The 16,370-nt window shown below is 37.3% G+C and overlaps 1 protein-coding gene across 4 annotated transcripts in view; it reads right to left on the reverse strand.

The window, feature by feature from the left end:
• Positions 1–16,370, reverse strand: part of PHTF2 (putative homeodomain transcription factor 2) — a 57,700-nt gene that overhangs the window by 30,455 nt on the left and 10,875 nt on the right. For 2 of the 4 annotated variants that reach the window (XM_039723668.1, XM_039723670.1), the window contains exons 3-6: positions 6,983–7,039; positions 6,598–6,609; positions 3,519–3,588; positions 918–1,076 (exon numbers count right to left, since the gene is read on the reverse strand). In XM_039723668.1, coding sequence (XP_039579602.1) covers positions 918–1,076; positions 3,519–3,588; positions 6,598–6,609; positions 6,983–7,039 — 298 coding nt within the window. Of the gene's footprint in view, positions 1–917; positions 1,077–3,518; positions 3,589–6,597; positions 6,673–6,982; positions 7,040–16,370 lie in introns of all 4 variants that reach the window. The other 2 variants (XM_039723671.1, XM_039723669.1) reach the window with 2 other exon arrangements.

A 16,370-nucleotide genomic window follows, 5' to 3' on the forward strand; every position in this document is an offset into this window, starting at 1 on the left:
GAATAGTAACAAACCAACCACAACTTACATATTTTACTGCCTATATTACTATAAAAAGATTAAAATTATTAACACTAAAGGATCTCTTACCATAGCACAGACAAATGATGAATCTTTGTCAAAAGTGGGGATAAGAAAAACTTTCATAGAAGGCCACATGAGTATTTGTCAGTACTGCAGGGCACTAGCATGGTGAGATTAATTTTATGCTTGCTAATAACATCACCACACAAGAGGTACTGCCTTTTTTTTTAAACTCCATATATTGTTCCAATTAAAATTTCCAAATGATACAATGATTCACAACTGAGACGACAGATGGTGAATTTGAAAAAGTAATATTGCATGTTAATTGGATTTCAGTGGAAAATTCATTAGTCATTTAGCTTCTCAGGGTACTTATATTGCTCCCAACTTTCATTAACCTTCTGTTCCATAGCTGTTGTACAAACTTCTGAAACACTTATTCTTTTGGTGACTTTCATACTGATAGATAATGACTCATTCCATTACATTCTTCCCTTTCTAACTTTCCTCTTATATATCACATATATTTAAGAGACTCACAAAGGCAGATTGCTAGTACTCAATACTGAATATCCCAAAAGCTGTGAACTGACTTCTGTTTGTTAACAGCTGTCCTGAAAACCTGAATTATATTCAGATGTGACAAACTAGCATGTGCCAAATGCTGAAGAAAGCCTGTGAGGAGAGTGTTACATTTTTCATTATGCAACATTTATATATGTAAAAGAAATGTTAACCAAGAGACATGCTTGGGACTGTGTCATTCCAATATTTTATGAAAATACTGGAATAGACCTTAGCAGCAGGAAGTAAACCAAGCAGCACACTGCAGCTTCCATATGGTTAAAATAAGGCATTCAGTTGAAGCTGATGCTGTAAACCAACTCTACCTTGGAGAAGGTAAAGAACAAGCAGCCAGAAAAAAATGACCCGTGATGTCACTTGGAGCCACCACCTGTAGAAGAATGGAAAGAAAACAACTCTCACGATTCCTTTGCGGGTCAAAGATGTCCAAGGACTTTCAGGTTTTGCTTTAGCAAAAGCAGATCCTTCAAAAAAAAGAAAAAAAATTTGAATTCATTTCATCATTATGGCAAACAGAAACCTCAGTTGTTCAATAGCAGAGTAATTAAGACAGTGAAATGGTGGAAGTGCAAGATTTATTCAAATAATTATGTTTAATAACTGCTCCTTTAAATAACTAGCTCCTCAATGCACATATGGCATAAATTGTTGATGCCCTCTTGACTGCCATTATCCGGAACTTCTACAAATACCTGTAATTTCAGAATGTTTGAAAAACAAAACATTGCCATGTCAAAATTATTTTAACATGAATTATTAAAAATCGTTCGTTTCACGAGGTATCAGAAATTTTATAAAAGCAACAGGTCTCGTGAAAACTCTACATGCCTGTGCAGGTATAGCAGAGTCCTTTCCCAACACAGAAAAGGGATCTAAACTACCAAGATCTGTAAATTGCACCAGCCATGTTATTGAGGAAAATTGAATGAGGTTGGGAAGCACTGAAGTGAATCTGTCCAGCTGAGGACTAGCCCCAGGAGCAGGGAAGCCACCTAAAGAATAATCTATCTTTGTGTCTCCTTCTATACCATTTTTTATCTCTCTCATTCAAACATCCTTTCTCTCCCATATCTCTCCATTTCTTTTTCTTCCCAGCCAGAAAACTGTGTAAAATTTACTTAATGGGGATGTGACTTAAATTATGCAAAGTTATTGACTGAAAGGGTAACTTCTGCATGCTGCTACACCATTCCCATCTCATTTACAAGCAGCACTGGCACTACTGAGCTCTGTGCTGCACAGGTAAAACACTGCCAGCTCTGAAACCACTTTAATGCCAACTTAGACATCCATGCAGTCATTTAAATGCTGTTCACGTACATCACTGCACTGAAAAGGTCTAACACTGCTTCTTAGTTTCATGTAAGTTGAAATGTTATTTGATTTTGTTTCTTTCTCTCACATTCACATTTTTAAAAAACGTTAGGCGATGTGAGAACAGCAATCTGCACAACCCCAGAGCAGATCAAAGAGACAATGGGAGGAAGCAGCCCAAATAATACTTTGCAGGGTCCTTCCAGGGTTATCCTCACAGACCCATCACTGGAACCATCAGCCCAGCTCAAGCTCATCTCCATGAGGCCAGAGCAGGAGAGAGGGAGAAAAGCAGGTGGGAATCCAAACCATGGCATGAACACCATGACCAGGTGTGAACCCTCACCATGCACTGCTGGGAGCAGCTCTCCAAGTCATCTTCCAGAGGAAAAGGGATGCTGCCTGAGGGATGGGACTCACTGTGGGATGCCAGGGAAAAGGAGCACAGATGGCACAGCCCTCGTAGGGCATTTAGGGAAGAATCCAGGGGTGGGGGAAAGAAAGGGTTTGGGCCATTTAGGGAGGAACAAGTGCTGTGAAATTGAAGGGTAAGGGGATAAAAAGGACTGGTCACACAAACAGCCACTGCCCAGAGCGCTGCTTGTCTGGCCACGCCACAGGGCTGCTCAGCACAGCCTGGACTCACTTCTGCCTGAACTCCCTGGGCTCTCCAGGGCCAGGGGCCGTCTGCTCTGTGTCCAAGGACACCGACACGGGGCTGAGTGCCAGCACTCTGGCCGTCAATGCCAGAGCAGGGGGGAACTGTGTGGTCGTGGCGACGGCAGCCACAGCGAGCGTGGCACAGCCAGCGAGCCTGGCAAGGCCAGTGGGGACAACGGGGGTGAGGCCCCGGGGACAATGGGGGCGAGCCTCCGGGGACAATGGGGGCGAGGCCCTAGGGAGAATGGGGGTGAGCCTCCAGGGACAATGAGGGCGAGCCTCCAGGGACAACGGGGGCGAGCAGGACTCTGGAGGCCAGGGCTGGCTGTGAGGGAGCCCTACATGCACTACCTGGCTTCCTGCAATGGATGCAGGAGATTGTGCTGGCTGCTGGGCTCATGGATAAAAACACTAAATAATGTTTCCCCTAGCCTTCACAAGGCAAAAGGGAAATTACATACAGATAAGAATAAATTAAGACTAAATAAAGACTTTTCAAAAAAATCTCATATCATCTGACCTTCTGTTGCCATGTTGTTATTTAAAACAGGCAAGAAACAATCAAGGCCTATACATTTTCACCCTCCAGAAACTTCAACATAACATTCCCTCCAGATGTCAGAAGACTTAAAAGAAGTCTAAATGCATGGAGAGACTTGGAGAGACTTTTAAACAAGACAATGCACAAGTTTCTTTCTTTTTTGTTTTTCAAAATCCAGATCTATACAACAAAATTTAAATTAAATTCTTAACATTTCAATTTAATCTTAATATCATTATTTAAAAATGTTTTCTGTCCATCTGCTTTAGGGAAGAGTTATGTAGGGTTGGCTGTGTTTTGTTTCATTTGGGGTTATTTTAAACCTATTAATTCACTTTTGTTATCAGACAGAGGATGGCTGTTATTCAGCTTTTTCTAGCTCAGAACTTACCTCTTACAAGATCAACATCTATGAGGTCTGGTTTCACATGTCCTGTTTTCTTTGGTTTGTTTCTCAAACCCTGCAATAGACAAATACTATCAAAATACTTTCATGCAGATGACAGACATTACGAAAGACAAAAATATCTATGTGGTCACTATAGGTATTTAACCTATACTGCTACTGAAAATTCAGACAACATGTCAACTTCATAGATTTAAAGTACTATAAATTAAGCATTCCAAATAAAAATGCACAATGGATGCCTTTTACACACTTTACAATCTATATAAAACCCAGCCAATGACTGACCCACCAGGCTATTTTTCAAACAGGCACTGAGCACTCATGGCTTTGCATTATGCAGACAATGTATGCACACACTTGCAAGAATTAGTAATATATGTCTAGTAGCTTTTCAGAATTTTTGCAACAAATTATATTCTTGAATCTCTTTTCTCCTTAGATGTCTAAGTCAACTTCACAAAATGCTTACACTGCAACTCCTTAATTCCAAACCCAGATACCAAATCACATTGCAATGCAGGAGCCACTGATCAGCAAGCTCTCAGAAATCCAAATTCTAGGAAAGTATTGAATTTTTCCTCAGTACTGAATATAGATTAGCCAATTAAAAGGAAGGGAAAAATCCCACACAACAGGAATGCAGCAGGAAGAAAAGCAAGCTTATTTTTTTCTTTTAGAAGCATCTTCCATCACAGAAGACCAAAACTCGCTGGCAAAGCTTTCGAGTTTGTTTTTAATGCTAAAATGTGATGCTGTACTCTCAAGTCTCAGAGACAGCTGTGAGTTTATTCTGCTACCCTTAGCTTAGATTCTTGGTCACAGCAGACAGTAAGGAAATCACAGCACGCAATTCATAGAGTAAAATAAAATATTTCAAAAAATATTTAGGATACAAATGAAATTATTAAGAAAACCATTTAACTGTTCTCATCCAAAAAGCATTTAAATTGGTGAACTGTACATTTCTACATTGCTAAGGCTTATCCATGTGTAAAACCACTACTAAAATGTAAATATTGGGAATAAATGAAATTACTGTCAATGAGAAACAGAAATTCAGTGAAATCTGGCAGTGTTAGTCTTTGTAAGAATAATATCAAGCAAAATGTTCAACTGAATGCAGCTCAAAATATTTCTCACATCTAAATTAAACTGGATTTCTTTTTCATGTAGAAATAAAGATAAAAAAATCAAACTGAAACAAGCTAGATGTGTAGTCATTACCTAATGTTTCTATTAGAAAAATGAGTTTTCTTCAAACAAAAAAAAAAATTAATACACAACTGAATCATGAATAGGACAAATGTGCTCCGAGGATGACAAATAGAGACAACCAGTTGTATTTTAAATGCAAGCACTACAAAGACCTTATAATACAAGTTTTTTACAGAACTGCAGTTCTAACACTGCAGTAATTTTATGTGGAATGAGAAAAGAATCCCATAATTAGAATTGGAAATTATCAAAACTCTAGAATCAGCTACAGATTCTTGTGAATCTTGCCTAAGTGAGCCACTCCATTTCATAAAGAAAACTGAAGCTTAAAAAGAAAATGCTGAATAGTATAGTCATTTTCAAATGTATTAATGTTTATGGACCACTAGATCTCTCTTGAAAGTCTAAAAATGTGCCTCTTGAAAGAAATAATCTCCTAGGAACACATGCTCAATCTTAGGAAAAATTTGCCACTGCGGCTCAAATTATGTTTTCATTTTAAGAAAGAATTCTGAAAAAACTAGGTCGAGAGTACAACTTGATGTGACCTTCAGAGGAAAAGAAATGGTGACTCATTCTTTAAAAATTCCATTGGTCAAACAGTACTTTCAGCATCCATGGATTTCACTGACTTGGCTCCTGAACTGTTTGCCACACACAGCAGAAGCATTCCATTTATTCAGATGCAATTTCTATGCTTTCTTGATGCATCACAAATCTCTAACATACATGAAAAACAGCAGTTTCAGACTAGGGTTATTTAAAAAAAATATATTCAGTATTTTATAATGCTCAGACCCCTCCAGTTAGTTCATATAATTTCTATTCAGCACCAAACACTTTTCAGGTAAGCATTAGCAAAAGAAGGTTTAAATAAGAATACTTTAAAATAATTATTATTATTGTAAAAACTCTTTCACACAAATTTTAAAATTAATCTTAATAGATTCTATTACAATTATAATTAAATTATAAATGTGTAGTAAGAGAAATGAATTTTCTATTACAATACATGAAGTTTTCAGATCTTTAATGACATTAATTTATAAATCATTACATAACTACTCCTAAATTTATAATGTCAAAGTGCTGTAAGAGGTTTGAGATTAAAGCACTAATGTGCAATATCATGTGCCTTGGTGTTACCTGAACTTCACTTCATTCAGTCAACCCAAACTCAGGCACCACCGGTAATTTGTTAGTTATTGGACTCCTGAGCCAAACAAGACGCTGTTTGCAGTCATCATTTTTTTGCAGTATTTGCAGTAACTATTTGAGTAGCATGCTAATACACAGCAGTTAATTAATGAACTCCTCTCGTAGCTGTGATGGGCTTTCATGGCCATGGGAAGGACCCTTCAGGCACCCCCAGGCTCAGCTGGGCTGCTGAAATACCATGGGGTCCAACTTAATGTGTGTATTTCTGTACAAAAACTCTGTAGCTCAGGTCAGGAACAGTTCCCACGGAAGGCAAGCAAGCCCCCTCACCACAGTTTTGTTTAAGTACTGTGGAGTGAAAAAACCCATCCCTGAGGAAACTGAAGCAATGTACATTTTACTGATGTTAACTAATAGCAACACCTTGAAACTCATGCAGAAATAGCACAATACTTTCATGCAGTGTTGGAGGGGGGAAAGAAAACATTAATTGCAAGAAAATGTTGACTAAATTAACACCATGGGCATTCCATATACAACCCATAGAACCAGTACCTACAGGAGTGATTCCTTTATCTCCAAAGCAATTTAGCAATGTGGCAGACACTGATGGTACTGTTAGTTAAACCAAAATGCACAGAACACTGTTAAACTGCTTGTTCAGAGAAACAAAGCCTGAGGTACTTACCAGTCTAATAAACTGTACAAAACAATGACAGCATCATAAAGGAGGGAAAGTAAACTGCAGGTATAAGGTAACTAACTGAAAGCAAAGAGAGCTCAGATAACTGACATTAGAATTCATCACAAAGAAAAGTGAAAGACAGAGCTATTAACACAAGTAAGCCCTGTCTTAAGATAAATTAAATGAAAAAAAGTACTGAGATACAGAAAGATGCATCACACTAAATGGTGCAGTTATTAATTATGTAAAATAAATAGAGCATAGTACACTGGTTACATTTGGTTAGACTCCATAAGTCTAGTTTTTCTTTACCAGTATTAAATACCACCACATACAATGTAGATTACTTCAGCATACAGAACCACAAAAAAAAAAGCTGTATTATTACCTTTATTTCTCTTTGCTCTACTGATTTTTCCCATATTTGTTGATCATATGCTCCAATCTAAAAAGAAAAAAAATATCTACATTAGGATGTAGAAGATATTGATCAGACAAAATCAAATCAACCTTCAACAAGAGAAGCATGAAGCCAGCAAGTTATTCCCTTGGGGAGTTTACAAAGAAATTTTTATCTTCTCCATTCCATCTTGGCTGGACAGGATCAAGCTAATCTGTAATTGAACAGTGACAGAGGGGAGAGCTGAGCCTCACACAGCCCCAGCCTCATCCCAAGATTTGTGCAAGCCTGAGCACTGGGAAGACCACGCTCCCTCCCAACCCAGGTCAGGACTGCAGCCTCCATGTGAGAGAGAGCAGAACTATGGCAGCTACACTGATAAAACTTCAAAAGAAATATGCACATCTAGTTAAACCCATACCCTCAATTTATTTTTTTAAACCATCTATAATTCCCATTCCACTGCACCCACTTTTAAAGCCAGATGGTCTCAGCTTTATCTCTTAACAGTGCACAGCAACCAGATATATGGTCAGGCTGGTAATCAACCAGCTCATAGCACAGGGGGAACCCAATGAATAGCAAGAAACAGCATTTTCCCCATTGACTGTCATACATTTACAGGAAGGGCAACCTGAAACTTCAGAATTTAAGATGGTGACATGAACAAGTCAATATAGGAGACAACATATCCAAGTCTTATAAGAAGTTTTCAAAGATCATCAGATTGGCTTGAACTCTACACAAACAGTATTTCTAGGTAATAATCAGTAATAATATCTTTTACTATGGCAATTTTAAAGCCTTGCCATCCCAGCTGTTCTACCTAGACACATAAATCTTGTGTATCTGGGGATTGATTCACATCACACACTCTGAGCAGTTAAGTGTAAGATCACTTTAAGGTCACAAGAGAGACACAGATGCAGTTCCTGAGACTCAAAGTTCCTTTTCCAGCTGCAGAGGTGACAAGCAGCACAGACACCTGACAGAGAGGAGAGAGGAACAACTCCCATCACCTGTGCAAACCTGCACAAATTCAATCCTACTGCAAGAGTGTGACTCCTCCTTCCAGCTCACAACTGCAGCAGACAAGAGACCCAAGCACAAGCGCACACACCTTGTACCAGAAAACATTGTTCTCATTTTTCTTTTAGCATTTCAGCCTTCAGCATTAATTTACATGTTATAAAAGAAAGAAAGAAAAAGTAATTAATTAAAAAGGATCTTTTAGCCAAGGATGCAACATAAACACAAAAAAATACTCAGGGAAACCAACACACTGATATAACCAAAATAATCTAAAGGTATCTTCTGTGCCTCTAAACCTGACCAATTACTGGAAAAAATAAGCATAAAAAAATCTAATTTAGAGTAGTAAATTCCAAAGCATATAGAAGACTGAAAGTAAGAACAGCAAGCTGAATTACTCTTTCCCAAATTTAAATAATATTTCCCATTCATAAGAGTTAAACAATTTCTACAGTTTGCTACTTTAAAACTTTGCAGAAGAAGCAATCTACTGGGCTTTTGTAAAGTAAATACTTTACAGCTTGCATTTGGAAAAAAAAGAAACTGTGGAAAATAACTAGGGAGTCAGGCATAGCAGTGGGCAGAATTAAGCACTTACTACAATTAAAGTAATTAAACCAAAGGAAGTTTAACAGCTAACTCCACCTGGATAACAGCCAGCAATTAAAAAGTCAATATATTGAATAACCACTCCACCCAGGCATTTATAGCTAATTGTTCTGGCTTTTTCTCTAAATACATTTCAAATGAAATTTCAGGCCTTTCTGGTTTTCATTAAATTTGCTAAGAAGAGCCCTGAGTAAAATTTTTGTGCTGTGTAACATTGTGTCCTCCCCTCCCCACTTCCAAAAAAATTTCTTTCTACAAGGACAGAAGGGGAGATGCAAGTCTGTGTCCCTCTCTGTCATGCAACAACCAAACGAGGAAGGAAGCCTTTGTGCCAATAAAGCTGCAAAGCAAACTCCATTCATAATTCCATTCATAGCTGAAACTAGTATAGAGTTGAAAGTCATTAAAACAGTGTTGTTCATTTAGACAAATACCTGACCATTTGTTAAAGGAATTCTAGGAAACAGACCCCAGAAGATATCTGACACAAGGAAGATGACAGATTTAAAATCTTCATTATATTTTCCTACAAATATTTCTTTTCCCTCTTTAGGCAGCACCTTCAATCTCCACAAACAGACAAGAAGCAGGCATTCTGCCATTCACTTTTAACACTGTCCTATAAAGAAATTAGTCCATCAGGATGTAAAATAAGAGATCCAGAACTACTTTAAAGGGCAGGGTCCTTTCCAACTGTTTTACTGGAGAAGTGGATCTGTCCAACCACCTCTGATCAAATGCAGTTATTGCCATCTGAGCACAGGACTGTTCAGCAAGGCATGCTGTGGGAACTGAAAGGAGTGGAAGAGAGAATTACAGACAGCAAGTACCATTACAGTCTCTTACATGGTTTTTGTTGGTTTTGGGGTATCTTTTTTAATCTACTTCCTATCACCTCTTTGTGTTTTAACAAAGTTTAAGCAGGTGCGTGTGCCACTCAACACATCAAATTCCAACCTGATACTCAACCTCCCTTCTCACCATCTGCATAAGCATCCCTCTAAACTTCTCTTACAAATGTATCAGATGAAAATACATGAAAACAAAGGTAACATTATAAAGTAAAATACTGGATACTGGCACACTTCATTTCCCACATTAAACAAAAATAGGAAGAACTAGTGTTACTCAAACAAAGCAAGTAAAAACCATAGGCATTAATTTTTTTTTCTCTCTCTTACGTCAGAAAAGCAGATTTAGAGTTTGTGAAATGTGTCCTGTGTAATTCATTGAAAGGTACATTTTTATTTACAACAAACTAAATTATAACATATAATGATTACCAGAGATGCTAGACACGTGTATGAATTAAAATCAACATAATTTGTGAATGAATTGAAGAAGGTAAGTTAATACTAGCAAACCTTCCTAGTTTTAAATTATTGAGTGCACCAGTGAATTTCAGCTTCAAAGAGTTTGGATTTACAAGTATTTGCATTTGAATTCTGTTTTATGTTAAATCTAAAGTAAATCTAAAACAAATATAGGCTCTTGGCTATTCATGTATTTCCTTACAACTGTACATACCTGCAGGACATGGAAAAGAATCCTAGCACCCAGTCTAGCACCAAAGAAATTAAGCTCTAAAGGCAAGTAAAGGGAAGGAATAACCTTCCAGAGATAAGATCAGGTTGGAACCGGAATAATTTAAATATACACCAAAGTTGATCAAAGCAAGGTCTCCCTCAATAAGCAGCTGTCCCAGGGCTCCTCCCAAGCCAGGCTTCAAGCTCCCTTGGCTGGAGCTATTCTGCCAGCAGGAATGCCCTGAGCAACTCCAGCACCCAATTACTCACACCCACTGTGCCTGGAGCCTTATCCCTCACTGCTGCAAATTCTGCACCAGCCTTGGGAGAAAATTTAAAGTACAAAACACAGGAGTCAAAAAAATGTCCCATTTTTAAGTACACAACTGTAAGAAATGCTTCTAAAATCTCTTCCAGACTTAGCACAAGACTCACAAGACTCTGTGTAACAACTCATCACTGATACTTTCAAGCCACCAGTCTACCCTACAACTGGCAATAAACTGCTCTTAAAGCAAACTATAAAACACAATATCCCAAATTTATATTGACTTCACACAGAAATTTATTCTAATTTAATTTATGAAACACCTAATTCAAACTTGTATTCTATAACATTTTTATTTGTTACAACTTGGCAGAAAATAAATTAACAAAAAGTTAGATAACAAGCCTATTGTCTCATTTTGAAATGTAACTTTCATCACCAAGCATCAACACAACCTTGTTATAGGAAACTTGTCAGTAATATGCTACAGATATTAAAAATTGTTGTACAACCTACCTGTAGCTGAAGTAGACACAGTAGATGTTATTTCATACACAATTTAAATCATGCATCCCAGACCTCCTCAATGCCAAGATTTTATCCAGTCTATCCAACTCAGCTACCTCTAATATTCTGAAGATCTCACACCTCAATAAATACCAAGTAAAGAAGATAAAAAGGGATTCTGTTCATTTTGCAGAATTAGCAACTGTTCTTCAAGCAACTATAAAAATTTTCAGAAAATAAGAAATTAAATGCAACTGAAAACTGTAGTCACTCTTTCACAATAGAGAAGCAGGTGTTTAACATCCTAAATTAACAGGTTATAATAAACTTTGAAATAGGTTTTCTTGGAAAAAAAAAATTCCTTACAAGTAATAATTTAAAAAAAAAAATCTAACTTGTATGTGAGTTGGCATGGGCAATTACAATTACACATTTGGTAAACTCAATAAAGCCAGCTCTTTACTGAAAGGTTAAATAAATTTGAGATCCTTTTTAAGTGCAGATTCCTCATAACATTTTCTGGGTTTAAAAGACATGTGCATCGTTTGCAATTATCTAAAATAACTGCACTTATTCTTTCCAATCAAATACCTCAGGAAGCATTTCATCAAATTTCTTCATACATGTGAAATTTGGCACCTGTACAGTTTGGCTGTATAACAGCAATAGCAATTAGCTTAAGTAAATAGTTAAGCTATTGAAAACACAGCAATATTTAGTTCAAAGCACAGTGGAAAGGGCTTTAGCACTGCTCAATGTTTCTTCCCAGTGCCTTCCTCATAACAGGCCACGCATGCATCAAGATTGAATTTGAGCTTTGTGAATGACACTGATATTCACTTTAAGCTAATGTAGTGATGCTATCAGCCTGTAGCCCAATACTTGCAAGGCCCTTCTGATTCTAATGGAATTGATCAATATTTCAACAGGCATTTATAATTTATGACCATGCAGACTAGCAAAGATTATAATCCTAAGAATACACAGTATTTCCTCCTGGATCATGAAACTTTAATGTTTATCAATAATGAAACTTGTGTGCTAAACTTTGCTCTTTAAAACCTCTAAACACTTTTACAAGCCACATCACAATAGTATTACAAATTCAGAATATGTAAGACCTAGAGTTCAGTAAATAAATAACGAAGTTGCTTCCTGGGAGTGTCTGACACCTTATTAAAATATTTTGTGCTAAAATATTAGTTAATATGCTTTATTAACTTCTACAGTCCAATATAATTAAAATAACTGCATGATTTTCTGTATCAATTTTACTATTAAGATAGCCACATAAAAATAATTTCTATATGGGCAATATTATTAATTTTTACAGTATGTCTCATTTTCTCAAAACTTAGAACAAGATTATTAAAAGTTATTTTAAACTCCAGTTTGTTTCTACATTAACTGATCCCCACTGCAGTAAAGGTAATACTCTAGTAGATCAGCAGTATAATTATCTCTCGGGATGGGGTTTTTTCTGGATGTTTTTCATTTTCAAGGGTGGTCGATTTTTTTCAATTTTGTTTATGGTGGATAGGTGGACTGGACAAGCTAAACTAAGACAAACTTAGCCAATAAAATATAGATAGAAATCACTATTGGACAGCTGTACACTTTCTGTTAACATCAAAGAGTTTAGTAACTTTTGGTCAAATGGAGAAGGAGAGTGAAGGGATTAAGGCTCTGTATCCTAAGGTGCAGAGCTTTGAATTTATAACTGCTGAATCATTACTTCCGATTTTAAAATATCCCAATACACCTCCCTTCTTCTTTTTTGGTGCCAGAGGAAGAGCCGATACCAGTTATTTAGAGAAAAATTAAGCAAGCAATTCAAACTTCAATAGGAGTTATTTATTATTAACAATTTGAATTGCCAACTAACGACCCACTTAAATTCTGCCAATAACTGCAACAGCACTGTATTTACAGCCATTTCACTGAACAATAATTGTACTAAGACTTACTTTAGAGTTACCATCCCTTTCAGAGTCCAATCACAGCTAATTAAACATTTATCAACTACATACTAATGTTTTTTTCTGAATTATTCTTTACAGATTAATTCTTCTTAAGATCTGTCAGCCATACTTATTTACTGCCTTGAGTAATTGTTTACAAATTTTAAGATATCTACGAAAACCACAAAACATCTCTTTTCATCACGCAATTAAACCTAAACTATATACAGAAGAACAGTTAGAAACCAGTTGCAGGTTAAACTAAATGAGAGTAGAGGAATAACCAAAGCTAGACACAGCATCCATTGGTGTTGTCTGAGGAGAGCTGGCCAAGAGCAATTCCATTCCTGGGTCCATGGCTACACTACTGCTAACAACGCCCAGCTACTCTGCAAGTGTTAAGGATTTAACTCTGAAACATTTTTTTTTTTTAATTATGATGTTGTTGCACAAAACAAAACAGCCTCAAGATGTAACTGGGAAAAGAAAACCACTCTGCCAGGCTCATTATTCAGCATAATTCCCTGAAGACCTCTGAAAATCTAGCAGACTTTACTGGTGTTGCAACTGGGATTTTAGAATAGCATTGCCCTGATGTCCCTGATCATTTCCACTTCCCATAGCATGCTTTCCTTTTTGCCCCTGCCTCTGTCTGGGTGGCTAAAATATCAATCAGATCACACAGGAAGAAAAAAGAAAATGTTAGGCTATAATTTCACAAGGCCTAAGCAATTTAAGAATTAAAGAACCCCTCCCAAGACAGCAGGATTTCATCTTGTCACTCCCCTGCCATCAGATAGGTTCATCTCCTTGTAGACTCACAGTCTTAGTTTTAGCTGGATGTTTCCTGAACAAATTCACTAAATAAACGTATGGAAATCTGTTGGAAGGCAAAGCAGGCATGGGAGCCTACGGCAGGCAAAATGCAAGCCTGCTTTGTTCAGCCACAGCCCCTGCTGGAGTTCTCTTTTGCACCAGATTCAGAAACCAGAGTTTTGCCTCACCAAACAAGGCACTGAAGGTAAATCCCCTCTAGGTCAGGCAACTACTTGAGTACCAATGTGGAAGGAAACTCTACCCGAACATACATTTTCTTCCTCCATGCTCTGATAAATGCCAGCTCCAACATATGTCAAGTTTCAGCACTTGAAGTCAGATGTTTCTAAATCAATGCAGTTTCAGCATCCAAAGTTTTAGGTAAAATAGCCATACAGCCTGTTCAATTTGGCTAAACCTGCCTTTGGTGCCAGGGTGAATAATGCATCATGTGTATTCAGTGCCAAAAAGGAAATCAGCTGGTTTCAAGGTAGGATAAAATCATCATTCAACTCCTCCTTTATTAACTTAATACAGGGACCAGGCCAGGAAAGTTAAAGCACTGATAGAGTTAAACGTGGGCAGGGACCTCAAGGGCAACACAAACAAGCTTCTACAGGTTTGTTGATGACAGAAAGAATGCTAGGAAAAATGTGGGCCCTCCGTGGAGAGAAACAGGAGAGCTGGTTACCAGGGACATGGAGAAGTTTGAGGTACTCAGATGTTTTTGTCTTGGCCTTCACTAGCAGGTGCTCCAAGCTGCAACCTGCTCTAGTGGAAGATGTCCCTGACCATGGCTGGGGGGTTGGAAAATGATGAATTTTCAGGTCCTTTCCAACCCAGGCCATTCTATGAATCTAAATAGGCAAGTATAATCTTGGACTGGTGAGCTGTAAAACACTGAATATTAACATCTTAAAGCAATGCCATTAGAACTCTAATTTTGCCCTTTAAAGCCATGAGACAGAAAACATCTCATTTGCTTTATTGTGCCCTTTAACAGCTGTACCCAAGGGACACCCAGAGCAGCAGAAAGCTCCATTGGCAAAGTTAAATGATATGCAATCAGGTGCAGGATTCAGCCTCAATTCAATAAGTTTCACTCTGCCTTCCCCTACAACCATCCCCAAGAGAAGAAACAACATAATTGTACAAATTTGTTGGTAATATTGCAGGAGAAGGAGTTTCCCATTTTAGCAGCAAGGCTTCTGTAAGGATTGAAAATCAGAAAGTCGTTAAGGTAAATTTACATATCTTCTCCAAACTAGAAACCAGACCAAAAATTCCCTCTATTATTATCTGTAAAACTTGGAAGTATTTTAAGAAATTAATGCAGAAAGTTACAAGCAACAGAAGCAGTATTTTAAATTATTCATAACTATTATTTTTAACATCAGTTACTGTCACTCAGGCAATAATTCAAGCACATATATAGTATCAGTATCATACAAAAGTTATGCCACCAGATACTGAAATTGTATTCAATAAATGTGGGGTGTCAGATTTTTTTCACAGAAAACACTGATGGCTTTCTCCACAAAATAATTAATTACCAAGCTGAAGCAATTTCAGTATTGTGGTAGATACACATAATCCTAAGGATATTGACCAAGTTGTGCATCTATGTGACAAAGTGTCTGGAACCCTTCCAGAGAGCCACACAGACACTCCTGCCACTCCCTTTTATTGCAAGAAGCAGGGCAGCTCCAAGGGCTGAAAACAAGCCAGGCAAACCCTTTGTCACACATATCTCAGCACTGTACTCCCCACTGCATCAAGAAACACAGCAGACGTTTCCTTTATTTTATTTTCTACTGAATCAACCTGTATCCAGCAGATTCCATGCCTTGAAAAAAGTATTTCTAGTGGCTGGGAAATGCAAGCAATCACTGGAAGCACTAAAACTCTGTCCTTGTAACTTTGTATCTCAAATAACAAACTGTTGTAATACCACTCTGAAATTTTACAATCCAACTTAAAATAATTCAGAATTGATTACTGTATATTTATGAGACAGTAATCAGGGGCTCCAGTGCACTAAAAGCAGAGTAAATCTGTTGTCAAAACAGAAAAACATGTTTACATAATAAAAGGTCTGACCTTTTAAACAATTAAGGGTATTACTAAATCATCCTGGTGTAAGGAGCTCAATTTCAGACAATAGTATGAGTCATGAGTAAACTTGTTGTTTGCAAAACTTGCCTTAAGTAGGGTTGGAAGAGCTCAATTGCTTAACTCTTTCCATTGAAGAGATATAAAAATGTCTCCTGAGAAACCAACAGACCTTTGAAATTCAGTAGAGAGACATATGAAATAAATATATTTTAAAGTACATTAAAACTGAAAACTCAGAAAGACAAGGAGTAAGTTACCTGCTCAGTATTTCTTACACAGCCCAAACCCACTCAAATACTCCTTAGTCATCAATAACTAGAAATACCAGAAGTTAACTTTGTTTTTCAAAGCATTCATACACCAATTCATTAATCTGAAAACACCTCCCCAAAACAACAGCTTATTTTTTCTCATTTCATCATAGAGAGGAGTAATATCAATTTGATCAATACTGACTGCAACCCTGGCTCTCTCTTGTCCCAGAAACAAACTTTTACTGCCACAATGTGCTACATTTTGATGCCTCCCCACTTTCAATTCCA

Source organism: Passer montanus, unplaced genomic scaffold, assembly GCF_014805655.1.
Source record: "Passer montanus isolate IOZ18808 unplaced genomic scaffold, ASM1480565v1 scaffold50, whole genome shotgun sequence".
Taxonomy (NCBI): domain Eukaryota; kingdom Metazoa; phylum Chordata; class Aves; order Passeriformes; family Passeridae; genus Passer; species Passer montanus.